Source organism: Podarcis cretensis (assembly GCF_951804945.1).
Source record: "Podarcis cretensis genome assembly, chromosome: 7".
Lineage (NCBI taxonomy): Eukaryota > Metazoa > Chordata > Lepidosauria > Squamata > Lacertidae > Podarcis > Podarcis cretensis.
In genome coordinates this window covers 56,100,355-56,127,363 of record NC_137176.1, presented here as the reverse complement: position 1 = coordinate 56,127,363, position 27,009 = coordinate 56,100,355, and the positions used below count along the sequence as shown (strand labels likewise).

General features: G+C 40.5%; 1 protein-coding gene across 4 annotated transcripts; it reads right to left on the bottom strand.

Moving 5' to 3' along the window:
* Positions 1-249: 249 nt before the first annotated feature.
* Positions 250-15,083, bottom strand: UBXN2B (UBX domain protein 2B). 4 transcript variants are annotated; one of them, XM_079984657.1, is made up of 10 exons: positions 14,539-14,622; positions 14,455-14,499; positions 12,651-12,754; positions 12,045-12,095; positions 9,490-9,655; positions 8,138-8,224; positions 7,126-7,235; positions 4,984-5,121; positions 2,281-2,442; positions 250-2,104 (listed from the first exon to the last, which is right to left on the bottom strand). In XM_079984657.1, exons 3-10 carry the CDS (start codon positions 12,722-12,724, stop codon positions 1,942-1,944), a joined length of 951 nt encoding a protein of 316 aa, XP_079840783.1. In that variant the 5' UTR covers positions 12,725-12,754; positions 14,455-14,499; positions 14,539-14,622; the 3' UTR covers positions 250-1,941. The 4 variants fall into 4 exon arrangements, with proteins under 4 accessions (XP_079840783.1, XP_079840780.1, XP_079840782.1 ...); XM_079984654.1 differs by lacking the exons at positions 14,455-14,499; positions 14,539-14,622 and adding an exon at positions 14,694-15,083; XM_079984656.1 differs by lacking the exons at positions 14,455-14,499; positions 14,539-14,622 and adding an exon at positions 14,765-15,081.
* Between the last annotated feature and the right edge of the window lie 11,926 nt (positions 15,084-27,009).

Below are 27,009 nucleotides of genomic sequence, written 5' to 3'. Positions count from 1 at the left end.
CCCTTGTGTCAGGTCCCGGGGCATGGAATCTTGGGCATGTACCTAGTTCATCTGAATGGTAACACTTGGGTTACAATGGGTTACACTCAAGCACCATTGTCTTCAAAAAGTTAACTTAAAACCCATTAGCTGTGTTGTGGTTCCACTTACGTGTTCCTCAGATTCACAGCAGGCACATACTCAGACACAGGCACATTTCCACTTTTTTTAAAAAAAAGAAAATGAAATATGAAAAACATGTAGAAGCCATATAATTAAAACATTCTTTTTATTGATTACCACAGGAGAATTTGTAATTGGGTCAATCATGCAGACATTAGATTTACAAAATCTTCCCCCAAGTTCTACTAAACCTTTTCAAATATTTGTTTGAAATGTTTGTAACTCTGAAATGTATATATATACATGTGTGAATTTCAAGGGAAGCTGCTATACAGATCAAAAGGAAAAAAACATGGTCGACCAACACAAAATTAGTCAGAAAAAATATTTATAGTTAAAAAAAACCCACACACCAATTTTGACGTAAGACACACTTCTTTTAATGTATCCCCCTTCTTCATTTTTGCTTTGAAAAACAGCAACAAGCTATACTGGAAGTGCCATTTTTCATCAATCAAATAATACTGAGCATGAGATATATAGCTAAAGGTTCTCCAAAAAGACTACTTTTCTAAAAAGAGTCTCAGGATTCAAATTAAGCCAACTATTAAAAATCTGTATAGAAATGATATTGGTCAAATTGTCTTTATGTTAAAACTTTAAGTTACTTTAAGCAACATATTGGCCAGATATTTGAATACGATAAGGTGCAAATTGGACTTCTATTTAAGCAGAGACAGTGGCGTCCCACCATATATTGTTGAATTCCAAGACATAAGAGCTGCACAACAGGCCAAATATCTCACTAGCACTAGATTAAAGAATGTGTTTATATTATGCTAGATATGTGGAAGACAACCTATGAACAGAATTGTCAGGGAACTGCCATCAGAGCAGGTGGTGGAAGGGCTCAAGGAGGTTAGGAGAGACTTAACAGCAGAGGAAGGAACCAGCAGGGGGAGAGAAGGAGATCCGAGGGAAAGGGAGTCGGAAAAAGGGCTCTGGGACACTTCCAGCCAAAACAGTGAGGAGGTTTCAGGACCTCCTATAGGGACACCCACACCTCGCCAGAAACTGTCACGCCGAGAGTCCAGAAGACGCGTTTCCGTTAAGGAGCTTTTATGTTGGAAGAGATTCCGCAAACGCCCACTGTCGGATTCTGCCAGCGACTGAGGGAGCCATGCTTAAGGGCTCCGCTAAAGACAGAGTTTTGCTAAGCTGAGCAAACCCTGAGGGACTAAGCTTTTACGCACAAGCAGCTCATCATCCCATCACAAGAATATTTCCAATATTTCATACGATGGGGCATACACATATCTCAGCTGATAAAATAGTGCAATCCTGTTAGTGTCTATTCAGAGGAAAATCCCAATGAGATCAATGAGCTTGCTCTCAAATAAAGGAGCATAGGATTGCAACCCTAAATTCTTAATGGCTGTTAGCTGATGCAGCATAAAATTCTTCCACAGTTCAAGTCTTACCAGAAAAGAGGCCCTTTCTCTTTCTACAAAAATGGCTTCTGCACCCTTATAAATTACTCCCAACCCTCACCTCACCCCCACCCAATAAAAGAAGTACTTGAATTCACACCAGTTTATACAGGCTGTTTTGAAAGAATACAAAAATCAATTAATATTTATTAGCATATCTCTGAATTCCAATTCAGACGAATTATCACTGGAAGACAGAACAGTACTAAATGCCAATTGATCCATTAAAGTGGGAAACGGTTAGTTTTCCTCTGTCATTTTTTCCCCTTTCTCCTTGGAAGCATTGTTGAGGAACAATATGCAACATTATCCATTCACAGAAGCGATATTGCACTGAAAGGCTCAAGATTTACTTTAGCTGCTGAAGAATCACAGTGTTCAGAATATCTGATTCTTGTAGTGTCAGGCTTTCATCTGTAAGCTCTTTGTGTGGAAATGTAGTCAGAAGCACAAAGTCAGTGGTGGCAAACAAAGGGCGAGACTGGATAATAAAGTTCCGAATATCTATAATCCTATTGACAAAAGTATAACAATGTAGATTTTAGTCTTTGGATCAATACAATATGCTCTGCACTTTAAAAACAAACCACTCATCAGCTCCAAATACTGCAATAAACTTCAGATGACAAGTTGTGATAATCTGGAACTAAGATCCAATGTTTCAGTACAGTTAAACAGTTAAGCTTACCTATGGGTATGATTAAATCTTTGTATTAAACGACTTCCATCTGCTAGCCTAATCTGAATCTTAGTTGTTGGCACAGAGTCATCGACCAGAACCACAGCATCAAGGAAGGATTTTTCTTCTTCCTCTGGGGAAGATGGTGTACTGACAATCTCAGGTGTAAGGCTAAAATTAAGAAACAAGAGAAATAGCTGAAAGACAGTTGAAATGTTAAAGACTTTATCTACAAGCCAACCAGTACCACTGAAGTCAATGGGGCTTACTTGCAAATGAATGTGTCTACAAAGAGAGTGCAAGGGTGCCTTCTAAAAATGCTCTCTTGCCTTCCTCAGTACCTTATATAATTCATCAAAACGTAATTAGTTAAATTTTGTGCTATTGCATTTGTTTAATACAAAGAAAAGGATTTGAACTGGATGTTAAAAACATTTCAGTCGTTTAAGGGACTGGTTATAAGTACAGTGGTGCCTCAGGTTAAGAACTTAATTCGTGCTGGAGGTCTCTTCTTAACCTGAGGTACCATTTTAGCTAATGGGGTCTCCTGTTGCTGCAGCGCCGCAATTTCTGTTCTCATCCTGAAGCAAAGTTCTTAACCTGAGGTACTATTTCTGGGTTAGTGGAGTCTGTAACCTGAAGCATCTGTAACCTGAGGTACCACTGTAAATCTACACTCACAAAATATAAAATAAAATAAGAACATACGTAACTGTCTTATTATGCCAAGTCAGACCGTCTAGCTCAGTACTATATACACTGATATACAGCTGCTTTCTAGGGTTTCAAACCAGTAGCCTTTGTCAGCAGTACCCTGAGATGCTGAGGATTGAATCAGGGATGTCCTGGATGCAAAGCAGATGCTCTACCACCAGACCCATAGCTAGGTGATCTTGCGCCCCTGGCAGAACCGTCCAAATTGCGCCCCCTAGCTACGGACAAATTAGCTCTTCTTTGCACCTCTCCACACTTCTAACATTGCATTTTGTAATTAAGCACAGTGCCAATTATTGTATAATATGTCAGAAAGCAGTAAGAAATCTCAACACTGACAGAACATAGTGCTATTGCATATTCTGGACCAGTATATGTAAACTTCCAACAGCCATAAAAAGATGTTCAGACATGCCCTTCTGCAAACAGAAAAAGGCTCTGTCTGTTAATGGAAGAACTACCATTCCAGCAGAGGGAAGGCAATTTTCATCAATTCCCTCTTCAGCTCCAAGAACTACAGTAGTACCTTGGGTTACAAACACCTCGGGTTACAAACACTTTGGGTTACAAACTCCGCTAACCTGGAAGTAGTACCTCGGGTTAAAAACTTTGACCCAGGATGAGAACAGAAATCGTGCAGTGGTGTTGTGGCGGCAGTGTGAGACCCCATTAGCTAAAGTGGTACCTCAGGTTTAAAACGGTTTCAGGCTAAGAACGGACCTCCAGAATGAATTAAGTTCGTAACCCGACATACCACTATACTTACAACATAGTTCCAGAGGGTCCCCCAATCCTCTGGAACAGTTTTTCAAGAGGAAGAAGAAACTGACAAAATAAATTCCTAGTCCTTTTCCTCCAGCAGAGTGTCCTTGAAGCAGAACTCTGCTCCAGGGAAATCTAGATCCAACCCAACATCCATAACCTGCCAGCCTTCAATAATAAAGGAAACCAGTTTAAAACAGCAGAGCAATTGAAATGTATTTCACTTAGCAATACCAGGCATATAATTACCATTAGCTTGGAGGAAAAAAGCTCCAAACGAGGAACAGCCCAATCTTATGCATGTTTACTCAGTCCCACTGAGCATCCTTAGTCTAATTGCTTTTGTAAGGTAACCAAACACAAATGCTAAGATTAACTTAAAAGATTAAAACAAACTGTTGGAATGGGGTGGCAAGTGAGAAGCATATAGTCTGCATAGCATGCAGAAGACCTATAGCAGGGGTGGGGCACCTGCAGCCTGTAGGCCAGATGTAGCCAGCAGGGCCTACACTTTCATCCTGCCTCCCCTTCCACTCAGCAATGAATTGCTGTTTGTTGGGCAGGGGGAGACCCTTGTGAGGAGACACAAGGAGGAGAGTGTTAAGCCCCGCCCCCCCAACATAGCAGTTAGGCAAAGTATTAATAATAATAATAGGTTTCACAGCTGCCAGTGGAAGCTATTTTTCCAGTCTAATTGCTGCATGGGGTAACAAGAGGTGAGAAGGAGGATGTAGTTGGGGAAGAGAGACACAGATAAAAGAGGGGCAAAAGAAAATGGAATGAATGCATGTCAGAGGGCAATACAGTCAAACCTTGGTTGTCGAACGTAATCCATTCTGGAAGCCCATTCGGCTTCCGAAAGGTTTGACAACTGAGGCACGGCTTCTGATTGGCTGCAGGAGCTTCCTGCACTCAAGCGGAGGTCCCGTCGGACATTCAGCTTCTGAAAAACGGTCGAAAACCAGAACTCTTACTTCTGGGTTTTCGGCGTTCGGGAGCCAAAACGTTCCAAAAGGGAGGCGTTTGGGAACTGAGGTTTGACTGTAGCTCTGAGCCCTGTTCACTACTGGTATAAAGTCCCCAATAGATTTCTGAGGTAATGTGGTTTTCAGCAGTGGGGTGGGGAAGATAATAGAATGGCCTTTGGTATTTTATATTCCAATCATCAACTGTATCAATGGCAAGAATACAAGATAATTGTATTTTTATAAACCAAGGATTTTGAAAAAAATTAACCTTCCAAGTTTCTGGCCTTCTCCACTGAAAGCTTTGAATCTCAATCTAGGCCTTACATATTCCTGCTCCTGGTGGTCTTCCATATCCAGATTAACTTGGCCTCCATGCACCAAACGTTGAAGTTCTGCAGGAATCTCTCTTAACAGCAGAAACAAAAGGGAAAATATCCAATTTAAGCAAGTTTATTGATTTATGCAAGAGCATAAAGAGCAAGTGATAAAACTGAAAAGTATTCAATTTTGTCTGGATCACGTCATTAAAATATGAAATAATGATAACAATACAGTGGTGCCTCGCAAGACGAAAATAATCCGTTCCGCGAGTCTCTCCGTCTAGCGTTTTTTTGTCTTGCGAAGCATCCCTATTAGCGGCTTAGCGGCTTAGCGCTATTAGCGGCTTAGCGGCTATTAGCGGCTTAGAAAAAGGGGGGAAAAGGGAAAAAACTCGCAAGACTCGCAAGACGTTTTCGTCTTGCGAAGCAAGCCCATAGGGAAATTCGTCTTGCGAAGCGCCTCGAAAAACGGAAAACCCTTTCGTCTAGCAGGTTTTTCGTCTTGCGAGGCATTTGTCTTGCGGGGCACCAATGTAGTTCAGATCCACTACGCTCTAATCTTCTCTGTTATCAGCACATACATTCCACAATGCAGATAAAATGGCTTGTTTAAGATATAATCCTATACACGCTTACCACAGAATAAGAACCAAAGAGACTTAATTTCAGTAGACATGTATAGTATTGTGCTGTTAATCAGGCATACATAAGAAATGCTACAGGCAAAATTATGGCCAGGAAGGGGCAGGGGGAGAAAGGCAAAATTATATGTACTTCACTTGCTACATGTTGCAGCCACAGACTGAAAATAAAAGACTGTCTAGAAGAGTCATCACAATGTTACAGGGCTGGGTATTCATATCCTATTCAGTGGCTGAGGATGATACAGCCCCTAATAAGAGAAAATCCTTTTTGGTACATTTTTAATACAAAAAAACCTCTATCAAAACCAACCCTTTCCATAAAGCAACATATATAATAAATACGCTTCCTCACGTGTCATTTATGGGATATATGGACTTCCCTGGTAATTGTGATCTATTCCTTTGATCTGGAAACAGCTTGTTTTTGGTGCCAGCTGGTTGCAAATTACCATCCTTTCCCTAAATATTTATGCTTTCTTTATCAAAATGGTCTAGTGCTCCAAATGCTAAACCCTCTGATCCTGAGACCAATCTCTCACTCTTAAAAATATAAAACTCTTCTTCAAGCAGTTCAGCTGGAGATTTGGGGAGGGAATTGCTCCCAGTTCAAGATGTAAACAGCCAAACAGAAACATTTCACCAGAAGAGCTGGTTGTGCCAATACCTCTACAGGGTGAGGGCGCCATGTTGCCTTCCTCAGACCTAGTGCAGGAATGGGGAACATTTTACAGCCTGAGGGCTTCATTGCCTCATGGGCAACCTTGAAGGAGCTGCATCCCAGTTGTGGGTGAGGCTGGAAAAAAGAGATGCAGCTCTCACCTTTGTAGAGTAGGCTATATTGCAGCTAAGAGGCTTATCTCTTTATCCAGGTACGCAGGATGCATTATCATAGTTCAAGGCTACATTTCAACCAGGAGAAAGCACTTGAGGAGGGTGAGGAATGGGGCTGGTATGGGACACGGCCTGGGGATGGAGACAGAGGCCTGGAGGGCCATGTTCAGCCCCTGGGCTTGAGGTTTCCCAACCTCTGCCCTAGTGGACCCACAGCCTCCTACGCTCCATCGGAGTCAATTACTACTAAAGCAAACTAGGCCACTATAAATTAAGATGCTCCTCTCTTCAGAGGCAGACAAAATAGAAGCTGCAGCTCTATTTGAGACTTGGTTGCTGAAACAGTATCTGAGGTCAGGTCTTATGATCTAGCCTGATTCCTGCATGGATCTGTCTAGGGTACCACTGAAGCCTTGCCTAGGTACTGCTAAGGCCATCACTTAAAACAGAAGACCTTGTGGAAAAGGGAGTGTTCCAAACCAAGCAGCATCTCTTTAATTGACCCTAGGACTTCTACTTAGCTACTGAGGCTTCTTGGATTTCCTCTCCAGCTGCAGTTTCTTCTACTGCACTGGAAGCAATGTATTCCTATAGTCACAAATACCATAAACTTACCCTCTTTTAACAGACTCAAGAAACTCTGCATTCACTGGATCCGTGTATGATCTCAGCTCTCCATCATCTAAACTAAAACCGTTCCTCCACAGTTTAAGTAAAATTTGAACCTATGAATAAATCAGATGTACTTTGAAAATGTAAAAAAGTAACACCAGATGTTTGATCATTATATTCATCTTGGTTTGTTTTCCAGTATTATAATATTAAACATTCTATTCAGCTATACAGTCATACCTCGAGTTGAATGTGCTTTGGGTTGAGCGCGTTCGAGTTGTACTCCACGGCACCCCGGAAGTAACGGACCGGTTTCGCCGGTCGCACATGTGCAGACGCTCAAAATGACAACACGCGCATGCATGGAAGCGGCGAAATGCGACCCATGCACACGCAGACGCACCGTCGCATCTTGCGTTCCGTTCGGGATGCGAACGGGGCTCCAGAATGGATCCCGTTCGCATCCCAAGGTACCACTGTAATAATAATAATATTGTTGGGTGGCTTCCAACAAAATATTAAAATATAATAGTCCATCAAACACTAAAAGCTTCCCTAAACGGGGCTGCCTTCAAAGAGTAGACCCATTAAAAGTAATGGACCCAAGTGAGTTATGTCCATTAATTTCAATGCATCTACTATGCGTACTATGTGTAGAACTAACATTGGATACAACCCATAGTCTAAAAGGAATGTGTTGCACTTGCCTATGAATTTATGCCATCAGAATGTAATCAAAGACACATTAGCTCCAACTCAGTGTCCAGAAGAGCTCTGCTGTGCCTCTGTAGCTCTTTATGAGCAAGGACTGCGTCACTCTCTTCACTGCATGGGAATTGTCAAATGAAACTTATGGTTCTATAAAATTATTTAGGTATATATTGATGATATAAGGAACAAGCTATTAGGATTTTCTCTTGCAGTTGGGTATGTTATATGTTACGCAGACAGGGTTCCTCAAGTTAATTATCTCTTGCATGTAACAGGAAATTATGTTCATCGTATTTATACTTACATCTTGTCCAAACTGATTTTCTCCATAGATATATTCAGAGCGCTTCATAGTTGACTTCCCCAGTCTGTATCCACCACCAGAAAATGACTAATAAAATATTTAAAATACAGGACTGAGTTACAGAACTGCAGTAACTACTTGCATTTATTTTAAACCAACTGACTACTAGTAATTTTAACAGATCACTATTTAGTTAAGTAAATACTTTGTAAAATATGCACTCTGCAGCTTAGAAAGAAAGTTTTCACAGGGTGGGGGGGGAGATCTGGCAAAAGTCAGTGACAACAGGTTTAATCTTCACACAATTAAGTAATAAGCAACTCAAAACAATATTTTTATAGATAGTAACACTCTTCTCTTCTGGTGAGCAGAAAGTAATTTCCTATAGAACACAGAAGAACTCAAGCATGTCAAATGATTTTGTTTTGATCAACCAGTAAAACAGGATCTGAAAGCATAGTTTGAAGTGGGATTGCAAAGTATGCTCTGGAATGCTCAAATTGAAAAGCAAACCAGTGTCCCAGTTGTTACTCCACCTCCAGAAGTTCCTGTTCCACAGAGATAGGAGTAGATTTAAGAAGTGCTAAGCAGACAGAAAAACAAAAAGCAGACAAGCAGCTCTAAACTATAGCTTGTTTGTTGGGAATCTGGAAATTAATAAATCATAGAATAGCAGAATTGGAAGGGGACCTGAGGATCATCAAGTCCAATCCCGCTGCAATGCAGGAGTAGGCAGCTAGCCCGTAGGGGGAATTAAATCTGCAACCTGGTTTGAGTTCTAAATAATGGTTAGCATATAGTATGGGCTGGTGCAATGGCTCAAATCAGGGAAAGTATGAAAAGTAGTTGTCAGGGACATGTGCCAGTGCACACTGTTTGAACATGAACCTGGGGGTGGTCACGATCTACTATATCCAGTGGTTTTCATTTTGTTCAATGTAATGAAATGGATAGTAGTTGCTAAAGTGATATTTACCATATCACGTGGACTAGTTTAGACTTTGTGTTCAATTGTAGGCAGTGTTTCCATACTATTTTCAGTACAAAAGATACTGGAGCCGCACCTTTTCTTTTCACACGACCCTCTCCCATAACCTCCCAACCTGGGAAACTAGCATCTAGTGTTAATTGCTGTCAATTCCTGTCTGGCAGAAAAGCTGTCTAAAGCAGGCAAATATTATGAATTGGAGTACACTTTACCCGCTGCCTCTCTAAATTCAGCTCATGTTTTGTAATGAAAGTAATTAAAAATAATTTTAGAAAAGGAATCAAGTGCTATACTTGTTAAATAAAAGCACTTTTGCATTAAAACAATTGTGCTTTTCCCATAAAAAAAGATTGCATGTACTTACTTTAGCTTTATGACAATCCCCCGATGCTCTTGATACTTCATCTAATGGGACTGCCCCATGTTCTTTTGCTTCTTTGAAAAGTTCAGCGACAATTTTACTGGATGCTATATTATTGGATGAGGCAACAACACTGAGCCCTCTGTATTCTGAATCACCTGAATAAAATCTTTTTTTTAAAAAAGAAAGAAAGCATACAGCATTTGTTGGTCATAAGTATTAAGAAATTTTCCAACAGAAGTACATTAGTTTGTGCAGTGCTAGAAACAGCACTCTGTTTCAGATGGGAAAGTGGCTTAGGCTGTCCCACCCTGCTTTCAACTGTAAGCTCTCTAAGTTGGGAACTTCCTTTGGCAGAAAGGGCAAGATAGACATTTAATAACTTCAACAAGTAAATATAGTTTTTAATTTAGAAATTAAGTTTTTATTTTTACGTACAATATCTAATCCCTGAAGCTTTTTAATGCCTTATATTGGAATTATTTTCACTTCATGTTGGAATCAATATTTTTGGAAGAACCTTACCAGGTAATGTTAGGAAAAAATATTATTCTGGTTAATATCTTCATTTTAACAAAAGCCACCCTCCCATACTATTTAATTTCCTGACTTACTCATATTCTGATTAGAACCACATTACAGCTTATGTGCTGTTAAAAGATTGAGAGAGTTTTGACACAGTCAGGAACACCAAATTTATCTGTACTTAAGATGTCCAGATATTCATAAAAATAATAGGGTGCATTCAATATGCCTTTGAATCTGAGTTGCTGGGGACCACAAGTGGGAGAGGGCTATTGTGGGTTCTATTTCTGGGATTGTAACAGGCATCTGCCTGGCCACTGTGGAAACAGAATGCTGCATTGGATACATCTTTGCTGTGATTCAGCAGGACTACTCCACACAACCCTGGCACAAATAAAAGGGAGCTTCACACAAGGGCATTCCTTGAACCCCATCCGTCCTCAAAGTTTTCTGAAGACCAGAAGATCCTCAGCAACACTAAGTGATTGGGCACAGGTTGCTGCTGAAGAACTGGAGAAATCTGACAGCATGCAAAAATCACAACTGGGTGTTTGCACCTGTGTCAGGTTCCAAGATACAACTGAGATATCATTTATGGCCCACAGACATGCTCTTGAAAAAACTTCCCCTGGGACGAAGAGACGAAACCACACAAAAACAAAACACTGAAGAAAGGTGAAAAATTAGACCAATTATTTCATACTTTGATTTTATACCTCCAACATGTAAGATGTGCATCTTATATTGGATGTTGGTTTAAGGAAGCATATTTTAGAAATAAAGACTGAGTGTATAACCTATTCTACCTGCTGCCTTACAGGGCATCTTCAGAGGAAGAAAAGGCTAAGGAGTAAACTCTAAAAAAAATTTGAATGGAGTTCCTAAGACAGTTGGATGGCATCTTGTACGCCTCCTTCTAGCAAGCCCTACAGTCAAGCTGGTGCCAAATGTATTGCTCTGCTTTCCTTTGGACCACATTAGTGAGGATGAGAGGGCAGCCCTGGCTCTCCATACACACTACCCAGGCTTGCTAACTCAGCAAAAACAATGCAAGAGGCAGCAGTTACAAGTTACCAGTCTCTGCAGCCACATTATTTTCACTTCATGTTGGAATCAATATTTTGATTCTCCAGTGATTTGATTTCACCCCTGGACGAGAACTCCATTGTCTTTCAACACAGACAGATGCCAACAACCACGTATCCTGTCACTATTTCCTACTAACAAAAAAGCATCATCGTTTAGAATCAAAGGAGTTGGAAGGGTGTATTGCAGGGCACCCAGTCAAACTTAAGAGTAACGACTCCATGATGAAAGGTTACAGCATTTGGGACTTTTGTTTTGTTTTCAAGAAAAATAGTCAAATGAGCCGGGAGTGGGTGGGCATAAAATTGTGCATGATTTATGAAAACTCAGCCATTCAATGAAGCTGAATGCTGGAAGACTCAGGATAGACAAAAGGCAGTACTTTTTCCACACAGCACAGTTAAACTGTGGAATTCACTCAAACAAGAGGTAGTGATGGCTGCCAACTTAGATGATTTTAAAAAAGGATTAGACTAATTTGTGGAGGCCCTCAAAGCCATTATACCTCCACTGTCTCTTCTCATGTTAGCTTATGATATTAACCCCACGTTCAATGTGAGAGGATCCGCAACAATTGAGGATGACAACTACAGTGGTACCTCAGGTTAAGTACTTAATTCGTTCCAGAGGTCCGTACTTAACCTGAAACTGTTCTTAACCTGAAGCACCACTTTAGCTAATGGGGCCTCCCACTGCTGCCGCGCCGCCGGAGCACGATTTCTGTTCTCATCCTGAAGCAAAGTTCTTAACCTGAAGCACTATTTCTGGGTTAGCGGAGTCTGTAACCTGAAGCGTATGTAACCCGAGGTACCACTGTATTATTACAGCTGGGGATGATGACAACAATAATAAAAAGACAAGAAAAGTTCAAGGGGAAAAGGAACATAAAAACTTAAACACACTATTTATGAATATTATAAATCAATTAAATGCTTATTTTATGGTACCTTTTGTTATCCTTGTCATCACTCATACTTCTTTCTGGTTTTCGCAAGCTTCTGAAGAAGTCAGCCAAGAAATATTCATTTAAACTTCCATTAATTTTACACCACCAATCTTAATTTTTTTTATATTGAAAATAAATTTGTGATATCCAACCTCTGTAGAGTTCATAGGTTGTGACAGTCAAATCTAAGTTAGAAGACTTGCTATAATAAAGGAATAGCATGCAAATGCTGTACAAGAACCAGTCTACAACAAATTTTATATTATAATCACCTTGCCCCAGTGTTGCTCATCAACTTGCATGCATTTCAGTAGAGCTTATGTAGAAGGTTCTCCATGGCCCTTTGGTTCCCTGATGAAAGACAGCAACTCACACTGCAATCCAATGCACATTTTCTTGGAAGAAAGTACCACTGTGCACAATGGAATTTACTCCCATACAAGTGTACATAGGATTGTGTCTTCAGGGATTTAGGAAGATACTCCTTTACATTTTTAAAATGCTTGCTTAATATTTGCATTTTTGAAATGCACACTTATAGGAACTATCACAGTTAATTTGAACTGTTTGACAGTGTCATATAAAAATAATAAAACCCCTTATTTACCTTTGCACTGGTAATCTCGGATGACTGCTCACTCTAGCTGTTGGTTTCTCAGAATGAGACGGTTGTCTTTTCATTTCATCTTCATACAATCCAGCCAATGCCAGCTATACCAAACACCAGATGCTTTAGTCAATGTCTACAGACCCAAAAAACTAACTGCATGTATTCTACATGTATTCTACATGTAGTTCTCTTTTAAAAGAGAGGTGACTAATTCATACTGGTCAAATATGCAGATCATTGGGCAGGCATGGTTATGAGAACTATTTTTTTAAAAATAACCTTTTTTCCCAATCACATGCTGAAAGAACAGCTGTTTGCCAAGTAAAAATTACTAATGTCACAAAAGAGCAACACTTGATAGCACAACAATTAATAACATTTCTTCATGACAGCTATAAATCCTTTCCTTATATGACTTTCAGAATAAAACAAAAGTATATTTTACTTTCAGAATAAAACAGTATAGTAAGGATAATGTAATAAGTGAACAAGAAGCATGTGCTTAGACACAATGATCTAGCTCACATATTACATAAAACCATTTTTAATTTAATATAAATGAAAGAGAAGCATGTTGGTGCATGGTGCTTCTTCTAACTCCTGCTGACCACAAGTGTGGTGCTGTCTAACGTTGGGCTTATGGTTTGTTTTCAGCATAGTTTGTTTTAAACTATGGTTTAACATGACAAGCAAATTAGGCCAACTTCTACTGACTTCTAGACCAGGAACTGGGGACTACAGCTCTCATCTTCCATGACCATTGGCTATGCTGGGTGGGGCCAATGGTCCAGCAATATCTGAGGGCCACAGGTTTCATTTCTTGCTGTAGACACAGTGGAAGTTAATGATATGTCTAAGCAATTATTCTAGAATATATACTGAAGTCCAAGCAAGAGGCAGAAATATAATGAGCTTTGCTATATAGAATCATAAAATTGTAGTTGGGAGGGACCACAAGGGTAATCTAGTCCAACCCTTTCTTTCACCTAATGTGGGGCTCGAATCCCCACAGATATGTCCCTGCTGTGTTTTTGCATGTGTATTTTTTGCCCTCTCTGTTGTTTTCAATGAATGGTGGATGTGGGTTTGCACTTGGCAAAGATGTGAGAGTAAAAAAGCTGCATGTAATTTACATAATAGATCTTATTAATATCAATACAAGTGGCCCAAAGAATAAGAAGCAAAAATTAAACAAAGAAAATGTTGCTATATGGTTTGTTTCTACACTGAAAACCTAAAGTATTGTAGTTTAATTTTGTTTCCCCGAGTATTGATGTTTCACTGCAATGTATTTTAAAAATCTGGATTAGAAACAACAAACATTTCTATGAAGAGAGCCAGATGCCGTTTCAATGACAAGCTGCTTCAGGGTGAGGGCACAAAATTTAGGGCAAGAACATGTTTTTCATAAACATTTTAATGCTACATAGAACTGTGAAGCCACAAATAACACATCACAGTTTGAGACTTTAGATAAGAGATTCTGACATCGACAGGCAACTCTATATGGCTACCTTGATTTATTTCGGAAAATCGTTCCTGGAGTCTGACCTGGTGTGCAAAAAAAGCACCAACTTGAATTGCTGAGGCAAATATACCGGGGAGCAAGCGACGCTTACTTTTGAAAAGGCATGCAGAGGAATGCACTGTCAGAGCAGTTTCCCCATGCGATTTCATTTCATTAGGGAGTGATGAGGAAACGACATTTCCAGCTCTTAACCTATATTTAACAGTCCCCCCCCCCCCACCGCCCCGGTACAACCCGTGTTTGGCAACACGGCGAGCTCGGCGGAGGTTTTACCTAAGGCAAGGCGTGTCGCCATCAGTTGCGAGGAAAAGAAGGTGCGGGGACAGCACACGGCGGCTGCCAAGAAATAATGCCTGCTTGCTATAAACTCTCCCAGAAAGCGACAGCTCCCAGCTTGCTCTCTTACACAACCCTGGCTGGCCATTCTGGAGCACCTCCACCCTCGGTTTTCAAGGCGGAGCGACTCCCAGGAAGGGGAGGCGACACCGACGGCTCTCTCACCCTCCCCGTACCTGCAGGTCCCTGACGGTAGGGGGCCGCCCGCTTCCACGGGGCCCTTTCTCCCGCCGCATCCCGCTCGTGCCGGGTCCCGTATCCTCGTCCTCTGCCTTCTCTCGCTGCTGCTGCTGCTGCTGCTGCTCCTGCTCGGCGCTCGCCCCGCCGTCCGCCATCTTCAGCGGCCAAGAAGTCTCTCCCAGGAGCCCGAGCTCTGCTCTACGGAGAGGCTCGGGGAGCTGGGCGGGACCATGGAGGAGCACTTCCGGCAGCGCGTGTAGCTATGGCAACGAGATCTCAGGAGCTGGACCACTTCTTCGGGCGCCCCTCGCTAAGCCTCGAACTCGGGCCCCATTCCGTTCCGTGCGCGCGTGCGCAGTCTGTCTTCGTTGCCCCGTCCCTCTCCATCGGGTCAGGTGGTGCAAAAAAAAAAAAAAAAGAAAAAAAAAAAAGAAAAAAGGGTGCAGCGGCCAATCTTGCTTCCGGTTAATAAATGATAATTATTATTCTTTCGCCCCATAACCTCGATCTGCGAAAGTGGCACTGCCACAGGTGCCAAAGAATATTCGTTCTGCACTTGTAAGAAATTGATCTTTTAGTGCGACGGCGCCCACGCTTTAGAACTCCCTTGACTATTGACGTCCGGCAGGTGTCGTCACTGTATTCGGTGCCTGCTGAAAAGATTTTTGTTTAGGCAAGTCTGTTCAGACGTACAGCATGTTGGCAGGTGCTATAAACTGGTTTTTAGCTGATCGTTGATTTTAATTATTTTTGCAAATGTTTTATATTGTTATTTTAAACTGTTTTTGTTGATATTTTTTGTTTTTTTGTTTTTGTAAATTGCTATCATTTCTCTCCAATACAATATCTTGCATCTATCTTTTTTAAACCCTTTTTACAGAGAAACAGTTTGCCACTAGGTGGTGCTGAAATAGCACTTAAATGGCTGAAGGTATTGACCCATTTTACTTTTTTCTTTACCATGTTTGTTTTTCCTATGGCTCACTGAAAATAAGAACACATATTTGCCAAATCAAATTCTTGGTGGTTCAATACCAGAAGGCTGCTTCAGAATTATACACCATTTTGGTTCTGGTCTGTTTGTACTATAGATGTTGTTAGTACTCACTGAATAATTTCAGATAGGCACCCAACAGGTTATGGAGGCTTCCGTTCCTAAAATAAATTGATATTTTACTGCTATCTTGGACTGCAAGGGACACATTGCAAAGGGGAAAGGGTGTGTTTCACAGAGAGGCATTTAACTATTGGGACAGAGAAATCCAGAGGAAATTGGCCCAAAATAGTGGATCCTGTATTGCAAATAACTGATAGCTGATTTCCCATAAGTCTTTGCTGATACTACTAGCATGGGGACACTTTTCAGACATAAGAAGAGTTCTGTGTTTTATTTCATTGTTGCAGAAGTGTATCCCATTTCAAATGAGATAAGCTGTCGACCTTTGCCAGACACTAATTCATTGAGAGGACCTTCTCTGGAAAGACTGTAGACATAAACTTAATTACGTCTAGCAGTTTTGTCAGAAAACGAAACTTCTGCCCTTTTGTAATAGTAAATCACCATCACAATAATACATCTTTATTTTGCAGCTTGGTCATGAAAGTGTCCCATTATATCTTAAGCTAGTATTTCCCACGGTTTGTTGGAATTAATGGAATTAATGGGGTTGTGAACATCACCTGAAATTTATCACATAAGGCGCAGTACAGTTCCTGATTATTTCCTCAACGATTTTGTTCATCCCTGGCTACCAGATGCTTTGATTATTTCATCTTTTAGTTAGACATGCCTATGTGATCCTCAATGGCCACATTAATTAATCTTGCTTGTGGAGATGTTGGAAATACTCAATTCTCAATTTTTCAAATCTCACTGAGGAGGCACAATTCACTTGCTACTTGCCCGTATGTTTGCAGAGGTCTGGATAGCTTCTTTTGGCATTATTTTCTTTTGCTTATATAAGGTCAATAGCCTCTTGGTCAGCACTCAGGGCTACTTTCCATTCTGAAGGTATACTCACCGCTTGGGTGGATGAGGCTATTGTTTAATTACCAATGCTTCATCCACATCTTATTTGATGTCCTCTTGGCTTAAAATCAGAACACAGGATAAGCAATCTGCAGTGGTATTCCAAATGTTTGGGAGATGATCAATTTGGAAATAGAAGTCCCTAAGTCTGATGATCTGCTTACCTATTCTTGAGGTTGCTTGACTTGAACTATGTGTGATAAATGTTAACCTTATATCACAAGAAAGTCCTGAAGTGTTACATTGCCCAGAAGCATGTTAGAGCCTCTTTTTCAATGACAGAACATGTTCTTTTCTGATGCATTAAGCACACTGGAGGCAAACGCAGCCGTAACTTCCCTGCCTCCTTTCATTTGCATCAAAACAACACCCAAACCATAGTGTGAAGCAACTGTGGTTACAATTGTTTGTCTGCTAGTATCAAAACAATCAAGAGCAGGGAATGGGTTAGATGAAGAATGAACACAGTAGAAAAAGAGAGTATGCAACGGTCTTATTCACAGCAACAACCCTGGGAAGAGGCAATCTGCACAACTCTGTTTGCTTATTAAACTACTCCTTATTCTTTTACAGGAAAATTGCCTTTTGAATCGCTTAAAGGACATTAAGTGAACACCAAATTTACCTAGTGGCAGAAACTCACAAAACTCTTCATGTCATCTACCCCTAAGAATGCCAAGATTTGTGATTGGGTTCAAGTGAAATATGAACTCTATGTGGAATATTACAAAGGTGCTAAATAGCAAATATTTCAGACTGAGGACTCTGTTACTTAGAGCTTACCCAATAGGGTTGGAAAAAGATGTTCCAGACACTTCAGGCTGAAATGAACAATTAAAAACTGTGAAGGCTCCTTTATAGCAGATGATGCCCATAAATGGACCATGCTAAAACTAAGCTGGGGTGGTGAACATTTCTTGACATAAGGGCTGAATTTACACTTGGGCAACCCTCCAAGGCTGTGTGTGAGCAACTGAAGTGGCTATGACACATGCACACACACGCATGGCACAGCCACCCCGCCCTCATTTGATCCAAGCAGATCTACTCAGGAATAGGTAACTATCACCCACTCATCAAACAATCAATTTCATGACCAGTGAGGGCAGTTCACATCCCCACCAGTGTGCTGAGCTGTTCTTTCTTTCTTCTTCTTTCCAACACTGCCAAAATTGGTGGGATCTTGAGGGCTCTGTCATGACATAGCATCATTCCCACAGGTATTCTTTAGGTCGGGGGAGATGTCTGGCCCCATTGGCTAAATGTACCTGCCCTCCCTTTCTCCAGAGCCAACTGCAAACACACACACACAGGCTTGAGAAGAAACAGTGGGGTTCTTAAGGATTGGTATGTTAAGGATTGTGAGTTTTATGGGTCACTTATCTGGTCAGTCATGTGAGACTCAAGGTCATATACTCAGCGGTGGGTAATATATCTCCTGCCTCTGAGCTCAGTTTATCAGTCAGGTTTTTTTTCTTTCTGTTTTCCTGTTCTTTGCTTCTGTAACCAGACATGCTATTAGGAGCTGAAGTTTGTGAACCTTCCTGGGGATCCAGTAAGACCTGTACACTTTTAAACCTCAGTAAACTGTTACTGAAGAATTCTGCCGCCTGTGTGTGTTTTACTTTGGAACTCTGCATGGCAAATGGACCAGATGCAGCGGCTACTCTGCTACTTTCTTCCCATGCACTAAGGTTGTTGCATTCAGGCATGTAAACTGTGTGTGTGTGACTGGATTTTGCACCAGCCCTGTCATGGCATTAGTGGCAACAATGTCACACTCCTGGTCTAAATTCACTTTGGAATCTGTTACACACTCTAGAATAGGGGTGGGGAATCCTTTTCAGCTTGCAGTGGCATAGCAACCCCTGCTAGCGCCTGGGGCGGACCAGATTTTTTTAAGTGGAGCCACCAAACTTGTGCTATTTTTAGCAGAGCTGCCAAAACTTCTGTAGCTGATGTTTTGAGGGACGGGCAGCGGCTCTACCCCTTGCAGCGCCCAAGATGCCCAGCAACCGCCATGCCGCCCTACAGCCCCCCATACCACCCTGAAATCCCCCCTGGTGCCCAGTGTGCCATGCCCCCATCTGCCCCTACTTTCTATCCCTATTTTATAAATGCACATTTGGCTTTCCCTTTGTATAATAATAATAATAATAATAATAATAATAATAATAATAATTTCTTACTTATACCCTGCCCATCTGGCCTGGCCTCCCCAGCTACTCTGGGCGGCTTCCAACAGGATATTAAAAACACAATAAAAGATCAAACATTAAAAAGCTCCCTAAACAGGGCTGCCTTCAGATGTCTTCTAAAAGTCAGATAGTTGTTTATTTCCTTGACATCTGGTGGGAGGACATTCCACAGGGTGGGTGCCACTGCCAAGAAAGCCCTCTGCCTGGTATGTAATGGGAATAAAATCGGAACCGTATCTATCTAGCCTGGATTTTGTTTTGTTGGTTTCAATTGTCAAGATTGTTTTTAATTACAATATGATACAGCTAATTCCCCCCCATATCTGTACATTTCTACCCAATTTGCATAATTTGTAAATTTCATGAGTTAAAATTTGTCCTTAAAATCTGAAATGACTTAATTCAAGATGGCAAAAATACAACTGATCTATCCGAGATCGAGAGGTTTCTGTGCCCCTGGCAAAATTGTTTAAATCTTAAAACAGAATGAAAATGTACTCCACCATGGTCTAGGGTTGCTAAACAAAGCTAAAATTTGATCTGAACATCTTATGCAAAGCTGTATTATAAGGCTGAATAAATTAGACAGGTCAGACTTCATTCATTATGTTTGTGTACATGTGAGGTTTAAAGGGTGAAAGTAAAGTCTTCAGATGTAATAATATAATTTAAACAAGTCAGCATCTATGTCATCATTCTCAGTTTGCATTAGAGCAAAATCGTCCTTAATAAAAGGAGTGGTGGGGACTCAACTATGCCAAACTTGTATTTGGTCATGATTAAGTAAAACAAGTCTCAGAGTAGAGCCCTGAATGGGGTTGGGATATATTAATAAGCTATTCAGTGGGCTCACATTAACATGTGCAGTGCTGAATCACCCAATCAAAGAAACCTTTTTATGGGAACCGATAGAACAAGGGATTTACTGTGATAGTTGGAATCTATAACCTACTCATCTAGGTTATTTGAATTTTGTACAATCCTTCAGTAACACCGAAGACCTTTCTCTCTCTCTCTGGCTCTAGAAATTGAACCATCATTCAAAAAGTATGACTCTGATCAGCTCAGCACTGTCAGAAATTCATTTCTGAGTGTTAATGCTGCAAATAGTTTTGGATTTCATGTGGGAGAAAACCATTTCTTAGCAAGAATATTTTATGTTAAAATTGATATATCTACTGCCAAACGTGTCTCTGATCAGGACTCATTATTTCATATTCACACAAATGTAGTATCATTTTTTCAATCAGGGAGCTATCAAACAATAAAATACAAATGCCTGACCATTTATATTCAGTGCACACCATCCTAGTAGCTACATCACCATGGTTTCTGAACACCAGAAATTTATCAATAAGCATTGTGAGATATGAACCTAGTGATGATGATGATGGTGGTGATTTTATTTATACCCTGCCCACCTGTCTGGGTTTCCCCTGGCATTCTGGGTGGCTTCCAGCATATATAAAAACATAAGTCATATTCTATTGATCCAAAGATATGACCTGAATAAGTGAGATACAGAGAAGATAGCCCTTACTACCAATCTTTTAAAACAAGGAACTCAGGTTTAAGGCATTTTTAGTCCCGTTGAAGGGGGAGGAATAGGGGAGGGAGGGACGACTGCATAGACAGCATGCAAATTCAGAAAGCAAGGCAATAAAATAGATTTGAACACAGCTGAGTGTGTGCTTATCTCCAAAGTAATACACTTGATACTGAGACAGCTTCTGAACTAAATAATGCAATCAATTACAAAGCAATCTATTGTGGCCTTGGTGTGAACCTTGGAAGTTTGCATTAGGATTCAATTTGGAAGTTGAGCTTTTCTGTACAGAAAGTAAAGTTTTCTAGACCAGTGGGCAGGGACATGTAAATTAAGTAGAATCACTTTGGATTGATGTGTCTGTTGTGGTTTAATAGAATCAAATGGGTATAAATCTTGTTTGGGTGGAAAGAAGCCGTTAGCTGTTTTAATCAGACAAAATCACCAAATAAAGAGGTACATTTGGACCTTTGTGGGAAAATTAACTTATTCATAAAGGAGAGAATTAATAGTTTTGTTTAAATCACCACAGGTTTGACTTACTCAATCAAGCCACTAAACATTCATTGGGTTTGAATGAAATGAAACAATTTTATTTCTAAAGCTGTTTCAAGGCTCACTATAGAACTAGAATCGAAAGAGCTTCCCAATAGATACTATGAAGAGTACATTTAGAAATATAGCCAAATCATATATACAGTCTACTGCTGAAGTGACTATTTCTGAGCAGTGTAGCTGATTTTTAGAAATATAACATATGAAAAGGAGCCTTAGCTTGTGGTGTTCAGAATGTAAGCTAAATACATACTAAATATATTTGTATGAACTGCATAGTGAAGCAGGTTTTGAGGCATAGATTGACAAGGCCATGTACACATTGGCTCCTGATATTATTGGAAGAGAAATAACCTAACCCAGAAATGTGGGGGCACTTGCACAAGTCTATTTGGAGATTGTTTCACAAACAGGATGTTGTTTCTCTGTTGCATCGGTGGTCATTTTAAAACCTCAACATATTCATAAATATGTATTCTGTAGATAACACTGCTTTTCAGACCTTTGGAAAAATTGTTGATTTCTCACTACCAGAGATGGCATATAATATATTATACTTACAAATGGCAGAAAATTCTGTTCTTGAGGGTATTTGAGGGATTGACTTTTCAGAAACACTCAGCATTGAAGACCTACTGAGAATTTTACCTTGAATTTAAGCCAGTTTAGCTGTCTCAATATCTTTTCACAATGGCTCTTCCTACCACAATGGATAAAGTTCTGTTTCACTTGTAGACGTTAAAAGAGAGTGGGTTGAACTTGAATTGAACACAAAAGATTTGCTCCATATACAAAATGACAGAACTTTGAAAATGTTAGTTGGCATTGTAAACAGCAGCCAGTTCAATAGACCAATGTCATTCTGGCTTCAGGCAGGGGTGATTTCTGAACCGTTTTGCTTGCCCAGATTGATAATCTGTGTCAGGGAAAGGACAGCTTGATAAATCTGCTTGATTTCTATGCAGCTTTTGATATCTTCTTGGACTGGAATGACTCTGTGAAATGGGTGTTGGAGCCTCGGTGTTACAGTGGTTTGACTCATGGCCCGTGGTAGCACTGCTGGACTCTGAGCTTTTGTTTAAAAACAAAAGCAAGTTATCTTGTCTCTGGAGAGTAAAGAAGAAGAAGAAAAAAAAGGAAATCATGTCCAGAAAAACTTCAAAGTATATGCTGGCCATTCCTCCTGCATGTTTTCGGTGAATGAATGAACAAGGCAGTGATGAGTGAACTGCTTTGGATACCAGGTGACAGGAATCCCTGAGCCCTAACAGCAGGCTTCTTGCTTTTCCCCCTTTCGTATCTGCTTACAATCTCCAAAGAGATTTCCTTACCCCCACCCCCACTCCATTGCCTTTCCTTTCTTCATAGCAACCAGTGGATTCAAGTTACAAGAACAGAGATTCCAACTAAACATGGGGAAGAACTTTCTGATATTAAGAGCTGTTTGATGGTGGAATGGTCTCTCTCAGGAGGTTGTGGACTCTCCTTCCTTGGGAGGCTTTTAAGCAGAGGTTGGATGGCCATTTGTCTTGGATGCTTTAGTTGAGATTCCTGCATTGCAAGGGGTTGGACTAAGTGACCCTCGGATTCCCATACAACTCTACCATCTAAGATTCTACAACATGTGGGTGGTTGTTTAAGAATGCCCCCCTTCATGGCAAATACAAAAAAAACTCTACATGGATAAAGTCCAGGCAGTTAACTTATAGTACAGTACAATAACATATATGTCTACTCGGAAGGAAGTCACTTTATGTTTAATGGGGCTTGCTTGGGTATAGGATTCTGGTAAGACTGATTGAAGTTGTTTTTTGTGGGGGTAGGGAGCAGAAAAACACGGAACAAAGATGCATCAGTCTGGTTAAAGGAAGTAGAATCTGATGTCTACAGTACAAGGACCAAGTCCCCTTTTGCAGCCATTGCTCCTTCTAGTTATGCTGAAAGTTACTGACTGGACCAAGGCCCTAAGAGCAAAACCAATGATGAGTAAAGCAAGTTTTTTAAATTTGAAACTGCACATGCTCATAGTATTTTTGTTGCTATTTTTCAAAGCTTTATATGTGTGTGTGTTTTCTAGTGTCCTATCATTTATGCTGGCTTGTGCCAACATTTCTCATCTTTCACTTCCAGCTGAAAACTTGCCTCTTCTTCTGAATGGCCACTTGAATGTTTAAAACAAATGGCTTCTATACTAATGTGTACAAACTGAATAGAGCTTTTTAAAATTGTGCTATTTGCTTTTAATGTTCTGGTATTTTGATTGCTACCCATGCTGGAGTCTTCTGAGGAATAGTGGGATATAAAATAATAAATAGTGTCTCATACAGTCCTGCATCTCATACAAAGCGTCTTAATCCATGGGCCTCTATTACTCATGCAGCTTTTACATACCAGTGACTAGCCAGAACGCAGCCATACTACTGGCATCCAAATGCCATGCATGTATGAGCCAACTCATGGATGAAGAACCCTATAAACAAGGTGACAAGATAGAACTCTGAACAAATTGCCAATTTTTGCATACCCAGAATTCTAGCCAAACTTGTTTGTTTCTCTGAACCTAAATACTCATATCCTCATCAATGGCAGAGCTTCATGCTCTGGCACCGGGGGTGGGGTGGGGGTGGGGCTGGCGTGCGTCCTGGGGGCGTGGCACACCACCTGCAGGGGAGTGGTGCCCAGCGCGGGCGGGGGGCAGCCGCAATGGCACCCCACCGGGATCGCGTTGCCGGGGGCGGTGCATTCCCCCCGCACTCCTCTTCCTCTGACAATGAGCCTCATTCACCAAAGGAAGAAAAGATATACAGTAATCTGTTCTGTTTCTTTCCAAGAATATGTCAGGGAGTTTTATATACTGAGCAGACTTATGTGCAATGGAGCAGTCTCTGCTGAGATGACTGTAGAAAATGTTATCATTAGTTCTGTTGGGCAACAGTATTAGCAGACAGAAAACAGTTGGTGGAAGCCAGGATGATTAAGTCACTACTAGCTAGTCAGCATCGCAAAGCAAGATGTATCCAAAAATATCAATAATGTTGATGAAGGCAGAATGAAGTCGCAGTGCACAGCCAAAAAACACAATGGAAATGAAACATTTCTATTTCATATCAAGAAATCAAGGATTTGCAAAAGTAACCAACTTCACCAAACTCTCCCCAAGCAAATAGCACTTTCTTGATCACAGATATATCAGGGAAATTCAATTATTAACAGCTGCATTAAATGATGTGCTGGCACAATCTGAAGACAAAGGCACACATTGGTCCATAAAATTAGCAGTGCTAAAGGATGAAAAGGAATAAGGATATACACAATGCTGCTGTAGACATCATTCCAGCAGCCTCTAACTATATAACATGCATGGCCCTCCAGGACAAGTTTCCTTATTGTTTAAGGCCACATGGACAACCTCTGAAATGGTTTTGGTATGGAAACTGCTTTAACAGGCTGAGCATCTTCCTGACTTGACCCCCACCAAAAAATTCTGATGGGGAACAGTCCATGTGCTGAAACATTGCACATGTCTTAGTTGCCACATGAAGCAGTACCAATGAGGAGGCTGTTTAAAGCAATCTCCATGTAGCTATTGTAACACAGAGGCTCTGACTGCTTGGGGTTTGGGAAACTAATTATAGAAGATTCCCAGGATTCACATTTCCAGCTCATTAATCTAGAATCTATCCATTCTTGGCTTTCACTCTTCAGTATAAAAGCATCATTGGATTTTTGACAACATTCAAACCTGACAGCAGAGATGGGGTGTTCTTGATCTCTGGTTGTGATGGGTTTCCAATAAAAAGTTGCTCACAGCACAGGTTAGAAGTATTACAGTATGCTCTGCAAAATCTTTAATAGCTGACTGCCAATTCTTCATCATGTGCATCAGAGGAAACTCTTCTGTTTCCTTTCCATTGGCTAGGTCTCTTGGGGTCATTGCCAATGTTGGTGTCTTAAAGGAAACAGGCACCTGGAAGTTTGGCATGAGTTTCTTAGGGTAATATTCATGAAAAACTGATCTACCAAACTAGCACATCACAAATTCAGACAGTGTACTTTGTATTAATCTACAACATTCACATCTAAAAACGAATGGTGCACAATGGAGAACAAAGGCCATAAGGCAATAATTGCAATAGAGACTACAAAAGTTAAACTTCTATAATTGGATGTTGTATTACATAAGCACTTTATGATCACTGAAATAGTTTTGCTTTTAATCTTAGGTGAAATGTAACATTTTTAAGTGTGATTTATTTCTTGTTTATAGCCAGCACTATCTGTGTGTGTGTATGTGTTTGTGTGATCAGCATAGGTGTGTATGGAGGCAAAAAGGTCAAGCAATGCCAGAGATAGCTGTAGGTTATCACACGATTATGCAGAACACAAGTGAATACAGAATCCAATCAAATGAATAATCATGAGATCACTCAACTGTTCTGTTCAGAAGTAACTTGTAGATTGTAAGTATGCTTGTATAGGGTTACCTACACCCTTGTGCAAATTAATTGAAACAAAGCATGTTTTCTCTTACTCATAATCCTGTACTCAAAACAGACACAAAAAGTCAGTTGATCATTATGGTGTTGGAAGCCTGCAGCCAATAGAAGGAATGATGCGCTCGCCACAATATATTGAGGTTCTATGAAAGAGAGTTATTCCAGAGCTGGAAAAGAGGTATCCTGACAGTACTGGGATATTGTAGCAGGACCTAGTCCCTGTCACACATCGAAAGTGGTGAAGAAATTAATGACAGAGCAGCAAATATAGATACTTGATTGGCCAGGGAATTCCCTGGACGTAAATCCCATTGAGAATTTGTGGGCTATATGCAAAAGTAGCCTCCGTGCTGTAGACTGTACAACTATGGAGAAGCTCATTCAGGTGCTGATTCAAGTGTGGTACAAGGATCCGAAAATCAACAGTGACTGTTCGAAACAAGTAGACTGCATGCCAAACCATGTTCAAATGCTGCTTTAAAATAGTGGGGCTCATATCCATTACTAATGTATGTATATGTGAGTTTTGTACAATAAACTACATTGTTTGTTTCAATTAATTTCCACAAGGGTATATATCCAAGGCTGTTCCAGAGCCTATTTAATATTATTGTACTGAATCAAAAACCAAATGTAAAATTACAGAATCCATACCACAGATGTCAGAAATTGCAGGTGCCTTAATTATACATATTCTACCACACATCTATCTATCCTGAATTTGTGACGATTTCTGATTCCACCCACCTTTTATGGTAATGATCAGGCTTTTGCTGGTGAAAAATAGATGAGTCTAGTGCTTCCTCTCTGCCCTATACTTGTAGATCTCAGGGCGGTTCACACCATAAAATTACAATAAAGTACATAAAAACACATAATAAAATAAGTATAAGGGCAATCCAATAATTCCATCTTCCATAACACATTTTATGATGATTTAAACTTGCTATTAGTATTACTGATTATAGTAATTGTTTTCAATATATTTTGCCACCAGAAAATGGATGAAGTTTTATCAAGTTTTTTTTTAGGCTACTGTGCCTTTACTTATAATATTCCTCCTTGTGACTTCTGCCCCTATAATAGCCTCCTGTTCAGCCTTATGTATAATTGGTTTCTTAGCCAGTTTACAGCATAATGCTAACCATGTCTACTCAGAAGTCCTATTGAATTCAATGGGACTTACTCCCAGATGAGTGGGGTTCAGATTGCAGCCTTAGTCTTTTATTGATGTTCTTTTTATTGCAGAAGAGACAAAACCAATCATTATACAGTGGTACCTCGGGTTACAGACGCTTCAGATTATAGACTCCACTAACCCAGAAATAGTACCTCGGGTTAAAAACTTTACTGCAGGATAAGAAGAGAAATCGCGCGGTGGTGGCGCAGCAGCAGCGGAAGGCCCCATTAGCTAAAGTGGTGCTTCAGGTTAAGAACAGTTTCAGGTTAAGTACGGACCTCCAGAATGAATTAAGTTCTTAACCAGAG

Excerpts from the sequence above, each read along its gene's own strand:
- UBXN2B (XM_079984654.1), bottom strand. The coding sequence starts at position 14,852 with ATGGCGGACGGCGGGGCGAGCGCCGAGCAGGAGCAGCAGCAGCAGCAG. Across the intron at positions 12,096-12,650 it reads CCGAGATTACCAGTGCAAAG|AAGCTTGCGAAAACCAGAAA; the intron begins GTAAATAAGGGG and ends TGACTTCTTCAG. Across the intron at positions 5,122-7,125 it reads CTTGAGTCTGTTAAAAGAGG|AGAGATTCCTGCAGAACTTC; the intron begins GTAAGTTTATGG and ends TCTGCTGTTAAG.